Genomic DNA, 8873 nt, shown 5'->3' with positions numbered 1-8873 from the left:
CCCATCCTTGTTGCCATCCCTATTCCCATTCCCGTCCCCGTTCCCGCCTCAGCGCCTTCTGCCGGCGGACCTCACGCCGCGCCCCGGGGGACGCCACCCCACCATTGGTTGGTGCCGCCTCTCCCCCGCGCCGCTGTTGGTAGGCGCCGCCGCGGTGGCTGCCGGGAGCTGTAGTCCCGGGGCGGGTGGACTCGCTGTCCCGGCGTGCCTCGCGCCGCCGCCGTGGGTGCGGGTCCCGGTGCCGGTGCCGCCGCCGCCGCCGCTCTGCGCCCCCGGGCCGCCCGCCCTGTCCGCGGCCGCCATGGGCTCCCTGCTCAGCCGGCGCATCGCGGGCGTGGAGGACATCGACATCCAGGCCAACTCGGCCTACCGCTACCCGCCCAAGTCCGGTGAGGGCCGCGGGGACGGGGGAGGGGGACAGGCCGTGCCGGGCCCGGTGCCACCCGGGCCGAGCGGGGAGGCCGGGGAAGGGGCTGCGGGAGTGCCTGTCACCGGTCCGGGCTGGCTCCGGCTCCGGCTCTGGCCGCGGCCCAGCCCGCCCGCGCTGGCGGAGAGGCCGTGAAGGGATGTCCGTGGGCACAGCTGTGGCACAGGGCCGTGGGGGTGTCTCCGTGCCCCGGATCCAGGGCTCAGCTGTCTCGCTGTCCGTGCCCGCCTGGCGCCGTCACCGCCCGTGATCCCGGGGGTCACTGAGGGTACACAAGGATCGCTCCCCACCATGGAAATGTGGTCTCAGCAAATTGTTGGTCACTGGCGAGTGCGGCTGGTGCTGCTGGTAAAGGGGAAGCGACGGCGGAGTTTGCGGGGGACAGGGAACAGAATTGGGTCTGGTTGAGTATAGAATGGCAAAATTCCCGCATGACAACCCTCTTTTTAACTCCTTAAAATGGCAGTGGTTCTCACCTAGGAGCTGTTGGGCTGACACAGCCTACCGGGTGTCTGTTTTCCAAAGGGAATTGTTCTGAAGGCTTAGAGATTTGTCGGTGCCACTTGTGTGCAGTTAGGATGAGCCCATGACTCACCTTGTCTTGGGCCGGCTTTTGAGTTTGGCCAGGTTTAACTTGTTTGAAGAGTTTTGCTTATTCTTCTCAGAAAACAAGTGGTCAGGGAAATTCAGGTACTTTTTTCCCTCCCCGCATTTTCTGTTTGCTTACACATTTTTCTAGGTTTTGGTTCTGCTAGGGCTTTTCCAGACAGGCTGAAGAATTTGTAGAGCAGCAGTTTGGGTCCCCTCACTCTCAGATACAAAGACTTTTTTGTATGTGAAGAGATTCAAGTCCTATGTGTGTCCATGACCTGCTGGCTGTGACATCCTCGGGGCTGTGTGATGGAGGGGGCCAGGACCCCTGTTCAGTTAGGAGGGGGTGCAGGATCATCTCAAATAGAGTCCTGTTATCATTACACCTTGTCTTGTTGCAGGTTGGCCTTCAGCAGGAATGGTGGTGTGGAGGAAGTGGAAGGGGGGAACCTGCCCAGAAAAATCCAAGAGCTGTGTTGGCTCTCTTAGAAAATATAACCTGCTTTTTTTAGAGGGTTGGGAGCTAGTTTTTTGGGCAGCTGGAAAAGGCAAGTGTCACAGCTTGGCTGCAGCATGACCTGCGTGTGACAGCATTTTAGATAAGGAGTGGATTAATTATAACCACCGTATGCAATGGACATTAAACTTCTTTCAGATCATGATCCTGTTGTTCCTGTGCTGTTGAACTGGAAGTTAATGGTGTGTTGGGTTTTGGGCTTGTCAAGGTAATCCCATCACACAGCTGAGGTTGGGTTTGTGTGTTACCGTGCTCCCTGGAAGGGGATCTGTTGAGCATAGTGCTACCAAAGTGTTCCATGTGTGATACCTCCCTTGTAAAACTGAACAGCCAATGCTTTCAAGCAGCTGGTTAAATAAAAATATTGCTATTTCCTACAAAGGCTCTGGATGCAATTAGAGGCTTGTTAATTAATTCTCTGTGGCATTTTCTTGTGCTCTTTCTGAAAGCTGGCATTAAGCCAGGGCTTTCTCTTCATCTTTGGGTTTATTTAACAAAGATCCTCTTGACTTTGGGGAGAGAGAAGAGCTGTTCAAGCTCTAGGCAGAAGAAGAAGTGGTGGTTCAAAACCCAGAACAGTGAGGGCTGTTAGGATGGCAGCTCCCCTCCCTCCTTCAAGTGGAGCATGTTCAGAGGGACAAAGGTGTCCTTTGAGATCCTGCCATCTTCAGAGTGATTGTCTTGGAGATGGAACAGTTGGTACCAAACCTGACAGTGAAGATGACTGGAAGTGAGTTGAGTACAGTTTTGATTTCAAGAAGCAAGCTGGAAGTAGTACAAAATGTTCTTGGGTCAAATGATTGCTAATTATTTCTAACTCAGCACTGCTGCTGTGAGCCCTGACTGGAAGAAGCCGGTTTTCCACGGGCTGTGTTGGGTGTGTGAATGTGTGCGCTGGAGAGTGAGCCTGACACACACTCCTGGCTCTGACAGTACCCCTGAAAGACTGCAACAAGTGGTGAGAGAGCATTACCTGAGGCCACTCATCCTGTGTGCACCACCGAGGGCTGTCCTTCACTTTTCCATTCTGTCCCTCCTTGTCTCTGGTTTCAGCAGATCTTGACTTACTACAAATATCTGGTCAGCTGCTGTCCATGGTTGGCATCAGTTTGAAGGATGAGGGTTTGTGTTCTGGAGCAAATATCCCCTCACAAGAACACATTGTGCAAGGAAATAAACCCTAAATACAGGTATTCTGGCTGTAATTTCAGCTGCATATCAACCTGCCTATGGAGAGGGACACAGATTCACAGCTGGTTGCAAAGGCAGAGGTGAATATTCCCTTCTCCTTTATTGGCTTGTGGTGTGGTTTTTGCTGGGTCAGTCACGTGCTCTGGGGAGGATGGAGCAGATTGCTGAGGAATCCACCTTGGTCTGCATGAGCCAGTCCTCAGTGAAGCAGCTTGTTTAACACCTTTGTTGGAAACTGTGTGCAGTTTTGTTGTCAAAAATCCTCTGAAAATGCCCTGATTATTCCTCCAAGGCTCTGGGTGGGTATCATCTACATTTTTCCTTCTGCATCTGGATGACTGAGGCTGCTGTAAGGTGATAGCCAATTCCCTTCTCTGACCCCTCTTTGCTGGTACTTTATAACCAAAATTTTTTGCTTTATGGAGCCTGTGCTGGCATTGTGCCTGCCTGACCAGCTGGGAGGAAGGCCCAGTTTGTACAGAAGAGTAAGTGCCTCTGTGAAACAGGCTAAAAATGGGTAGTTTTTTCCCGTTTAGCAGGGAACAGTTGTGATCTCTGTGGGGCTTCAGTGCTTGGAACAGTGAAAGGATCCCCCATGCCCCCGTTGCTTTAGAACCAGTGAGCAATGCACCAGTGCTTCCCACAGCTCTACTCCTGTTCCACTAAGCTCCTCTGCAGCATGGAGCATGTGCCCTTGGGATGGCTCTTCTCCTCTGGAGTAGGCTCTTGGAAGAGAATTCCCTGGAGATTTCTGGGAGGAAAAAAAGGAAGCAGATTGCTCCTCTCTGAAGCTGAACTGCTTTGTTGTTTGGGAATGAGGCTTAAATCAAAGAAAGAGCGGTTTTAAATAGGAGAAGAGTATCCAGAGTCACACCCAGTGGACTGTGTTGCCGTGTACTGTGACAGTGTCACTGTCCCTGTATTTCACACAATGCTGCTGGTTCAGGCTGTGTCTGGGACTGTGCTGTCAGTCTGCCATGGTGGTGATTGTCTGGCTGAGTAATTAAAGAGAACTCAATTTCTGTCACTTCACTGTTAATTGTATTAATGGCGAGAAGCCTAAATGGACACCTCGTTGCTTTGTGTTAATGAACGTTGTACGACAGAGCCCATGTTTTGATGGGATTACAGTTGTGCTCCTGGCTCTTGTAGGATGTGTCCCTTCCCAGCGTGTCTCTTGTGCATCCCATCCATGTGTTGCATGGATGTGGGGTTAGAATGCTGGCTTGGGGAGAGGTAATTATGGCTGGAGCAGTCTGGTGCTTAATGCTGGTGCAATTATAATAATAAACCCCCATCACTGTGTTGTACTAAATACAAAGTATTTCGGTGTCATTTGATGCCTTGGAGGAGCCTTGGGTTCCAGTTTGGTTTTGCATGGGACAACCTAATGAGTCAGACTTGGCTGGTCTGGGTTTCCCAGTGGTCGGAGTTTTTCCAGACACTGTAAAGTTTTCCACCACAACAATTTCTCTTACAACCACTGCTTGGGCTTCATCTACCTCAGCAGTGTCACTTGGTCGTGTTCTCTTTTATCTGATGCTCCTCTGTGCTTTGTGCTGATTTACTCTGGGGAAGTAAAGCTGCAGTTTTTCTTTGTTCTGTCATTTTTATCCTATTCCATCCTTTTTTATTTATGTGTGATTCTTTCCTGGTCAGTGTGTCACTGCATTTTCCTGGAGGATTTCTGTTTGTAGCAGTTCTGGGGAGGGTTAATCCAAGGATTTTTTGCTTTTCTTTTTTTTTCCTGCCAAAGAGCGTGGCACTTAGCATCCTCCTTGTGCCCTTAACTACAGAGCTCTGTGTAAAGCTGGCCTTGGAACACCTGCTTAAGGTGGTTTTATAGTCCGGGGGGACATATGGGAACAGGGTTCAAGAGGCATGATAGCCTGGCTAAAGTCCTAAAGCTGTCTTTGTAACGGGTTTGGAAATGGAACCTAGGATTCTACTGCATAGAAAAGATATGTACTCCTGTTAGAGACACTGAAAATCCTAAATGTCACAGTGACTGGAAAAGAGGATGCCTCGTATTTTCCATCTGGAAGTTTCCTTTTCTTTTTAGTCCCTGGTGTGATATTTAAGAAATGCTTTCTTAAAATGTTTTGCCCCCATCTTGGGCAAACTCCGAGCTGGTCGGGGTAGTGGTTGAGAGGATTAATGTTTAACTTTAGTCCTACCTTGAGAGCTCTAAACTTCGGGTGTCATTGTAGCAAGTGGTTTCTGAAAGCTTGCAACAGAATATCTTTTTTTAGCTGCTGAAAACTGTGTTATAAATTTGTGGAGACAGTTTGCTGCCATTCCGGTTTGTTTGTCTGTTGAAACCTCGTGTGTATGGCAGCTTTTCTGTGTGCAGCAGCAGTGGCAGAGCCTCGGGGGTTGTTCTGCTCACCAGTGTGTTCCCCTCTGAGCACCTCAGAGTGATTTTCCCTGTGCTCCTTGTGCCTGGCACTGTGTTTCTTGTTTGCTTGTGAAGAAAGTGCCTCAGGGGAAAAAAACCCCCTCTCCTTCACATTGCAGGCGGTGACTTAGCAGGAAGATGAAGGGAGTTCAGTCTGAATGTGGAACTGAAGCAGTGATTCCAGCTACTGTGTGTATTTGTGAGAAATCCAAACAATTTGGTAGAGATCCCAAAAGTAGTTCTTAGTGGAGCAGTGAAAGTGTGGCAGGTGCCTTGAACTTGCTGGTTTTGTGTCTGGGTGTTGTTCCAGTCAAACAAGAGAGATCTTTTCATCCTTGGAGATGCTCTCAAACCATGTTCTGGGCTGATCCCACAGTGTGGGCAGCAGGAGAGGGGGAGATTCTGCCCCTCTGCCCCTGTCAGGGTGGGACCCCACCTGCAGAGCTGCCTCCAGCCCTGGAGCCCAGCACAGGAAGGACCTGGAGCTGCTGGAGCGAGTCCAGAGGAGGCACCAGGATGAGCAGAGGGATGGAGCAGCCCTGCTGGGAGGAACGGCTGGGAGAATTGGGATTGTTCAGCCTGGAGAGGAGAAGCTTTGGGGTGACCTCATTGTGACCTTCCAATATCTGGAGGGAATTTAGAGGAAAGATGGGGCAAGACTATTTACAAGAGCCTGGAGTGACAAGACAAGGGGGAATGGCTTCAAACTGACAGAGAGTAGGGTTAGGTTGGATATTAGGAATAAATTCTTCCCTGTGAGGGTAGAGAAGCCCTGGCACAGGTTGCCCAGAGAAGCTGTGGCTGCCCCATCCCTGGAAGTGCCCAAGGCCAACTTGGATGGGGCTTGGAGCAATCTGGTGTCATGGAACATGTCCATGGCAGGGAGCTGGAACTCTGTGATCTTTAAGGTCCTTTCCAGCCCAGGCCATTCTATAATTCTATAATTCTGTCTCACTCATTGGATAAGAGGGAGTTCTCCAACTCTGATCCCAGATAACCAGCTGCTGTGGTACTGAGACATCCTGCACAAGCATTGTCTTCACAGTTGATCAAATAAAATGTTCCAAAACATAATCCTACTTGATCCACATAAAATGTAAAATCTATTCATAAACTCCAGTGTTCATCATGGTTTTCTGAACCTCAGTGCAAGCACAAACCACCGTGGTGTATCTCAGGTGGAGAGGCAGTGTCAGGCTGGCTGTGCTTGGGGATTTATATACAGATTAATTTTTTTAATTTGTTGCTTCTGGGAGGAGTGGGAAAAGGTTCCCTGTCATTTGGAGCACCTGTATTTGTGTCCAGGAAATGACTGGATGTGGCACTCAGTGCTCTGGTCTGGTTGACAAGGTGGTGGTCAGTCACAGGTTGGACTTGATAATCTTGGAGGGTTTTTCCAACCTAAATGATTCTGTGATTGTGTTATTCTGATTCTGTAGGACAGATTCTAAGTAGATGCTGGACCTGTGCTGAAGGTGATTGTTGTATCTGGAAAGAAGGATGTGTTTCAGTACTACAAACATCTGGGTGCTTGTAAGCTGAGCTCAGCAATAGCTGAGCCCTACCGTCATCATTAAGGCACTGCCATCTGTGCAGAGTGAAAAGAGCCTTTCTTGAAGCATAAAGGGAAAGAGCCTTAATGGAAAAAACAGGGCCATTCATGAAAACCCTTCCCTTTCAGAGTAAATCCTGCTTGCTCCTAGCTAGAGGGACTGCAAATCCCTCCAGAATGCCTCCATAGCCATTCAGATGATTAGTTACTGCTTCTGGAAAGACTCATTTAAACACAAATTTATGCTATCTATGCATTGCACCCAGGGAAGCAAATGTACATTTGGCTCAGTCCTCTCATCCCCCACTCTGAAACTTGAAGGGAATTGGCTTGGATGGAGCCTTTTACTTTAGTTCCCTCTTGATACTTACTTCTCTGAACTTGTAACTCTGTGAAGTTCATATTTGAGAGTGTTTTCCTGAAAGCTTTCTAGGAGGGAGCTACATCTGTGATGCTCTCACACACCCAAATCAATTCTGTTCATTTTGCAGTCAATCCCAGGCTCCAGAATCCCAATTACCTTGCACATGCTTTGTGTCCTGAAATTTGCACTGCAGTGCATCACCTTAAAGATGAATGAAACAATTCGTGGGGAAACTTTCAGAGCTGAAGTTCACTTTAGTCAGTGCCTGTTTTCTCTCCCAGACATCCATGTTTTTGCATTTAGAGCTGTCAGTGTTATTAATTAAATCAGCATCAAGGTGTACAGTCTCCAGCACTCCCAGTAAAGGTTTGGTGTGGTTCTTGCCTGGGATATGGGAGTGAAAGAGGGAACGAAAGGCAAACTTTGCCTAACAGGAGGCCCTCTGGCTATGCTGAATTATGCAGTGGGAGGAAGCCTCATCCTTCTCTGAGCAGGCCCGTGGTGTTACTGGGACTGGGCTTCACACTGGGAAGTGGAAAAAACAGGAAGAATTCACCAGAATGGAGCAATACTGGAAAGAGCTGACTTTTCCTGCTCCCTCTCCCTTCTCTGGAAAACAAGTTGAAGTGGAATTATCTCTACTGTAATGATTTATTCTAGGTTTTTGTTTCATTTGGTTTTTTTTCTCTCTTCTCCTACTGTTGGCAGTGGCCCTGGGTACTACAGGGAAGGGGTGAATAAGCAAGTATTTTCTGTGTCTTGTGGCTCTTTTATACTTGTGGATTTAAAACTGCACAGACTTCTCTGGGAAGCACTCATTTAGAGATTTTTTTTCATTCCCTTGTGGTTTTTGTTTCTAGGAAACTACTTTGCAAGTCACTTCTTTATGGGAGGAGAGAAGTTTGACACCCCTCACCCCGAGGGTTACCTTTTTGGTGAGAACATGGACTTAAACTTCCTGGGGAATAGACCAGTTCAGGCAAGTTCCTACATTCTGTCTTACTCTTTTTTGTTTCCTGCCTGTTTTGGAAGATCTTGTGTGGTTTGTGGAAGAGGATGGCACAGACCTAAGAGGTCCTCACTGCTTGGGGAATGTAATTTCAGTCTGTTCAGATGCAAACTGAGTTTTCCAGAGAAGCTGAATTCACCTTTGAGGCTTATTTTCACTCAGGACAGAAGGAATTAGTGGTGGGGGAAGAAGAACAGGGACTCAGGAGCACAAAATTTGGGACTAATTCTGCCTGCCTGCCTGAGCAAGTGTAAAGCATGCTGCAGAGAAGGCTGGGAAGCAGAGCCTGAACTTCCCAAGGCTGCTGGGCATGTTGGATGGCTTCCAGCCAGTGTTCAACACATGCTGTTTTCTGTGTAAATGAGTGGCCTGACTGGGTGTAGGGCAGTGTTAAGACAGACCTTGATATTTTGTGAGTTTTATACCTAGGTGGGCTGCTCAGAGAGTCCCTCCTTCTCTCTTTTAGTTTTCCTAACTGGAACATAAAGGTATTTTTGGGCCCACAGGTGTCTATGGGACTGTGAAAAGCTGCTTGCTCAAGCGATTGGCTTGTTCTTGTAAAGGGAATAATGCTGTTGTGAGGGAAAGACAGGAATTTTATGCAAGTGTTATGTTTTGGATTTCTCTTCCATCTCGGAACTGCTTAAAAAGAACCAAAAGGTAACAGAGTAGGAGTCATTTGGTGATGTTTTCTGAGTGCTGGAGAGGAAAGGGAAGAGCTGCTTGCTTTGTCCACTGTTTTCCTAGTTGTTCCTGCATGAAAATGAGAAGTTGAAGTCATGGTTCTCCTCATCAGAAAAGCTGTAACCATTAATTAATTAATG

The 8873-nt window shown here is 48.5% G+C and overlaps 1 protein-coding gene across 6 annotated transcripts in view; it reads left to right on the top strand.

Moving 5' to 3' along the window:
* The first annotated feature begins 220 nt into the window (after positions 1-220).
* MGRN1 (mahogunin ring finger 1) overlaps positions 221-8873 on the top strand; it is a 50111-nt gene continuing 41458 nt past the window's right edge. For 4 of the 6 annotated variants that reach the window (XM_042037087.1, XM_042037091.1, XM_042037089.1 and 1 more), the window contains exons 1-2: positions 221-389; positions 7901-8019. In XM_042037087.1, coding sequence (XP_041893021.1) covers positions 302-389; positions 7901-8019 — 207 coding nt within the window. In that variant the 5' untranslated portion in view covers positions 221-301. The remainder of the gene's footprint in view (positions 390-7900; positions 8020-8873) is intronic. The other 2 variants (XM_042037088.1, XM_042037093.1) reach the window with 1 other exon arrangement.

Source organism: Corvus kubaryi, unplaced genomic scaffold (assembly GCF_017639235.1).
Source record: "Corvus kubaryi isolate FWS band 111438036 unplaced genomic scaffold, C.kubaryi_AGA036_p1.0 37387, whole genome shotgun sequence".
NCBI lineage: Eukaryota > Metazoa > Chordata > Aves > Passeriformes > Corvidae > Corvus > Corvus kubaryi.
The sequence above is the reverse complement of the archived record's forward strand: the minus strand, read 5'-3'. Positions and strand labels throughout refer to the sequence as shown.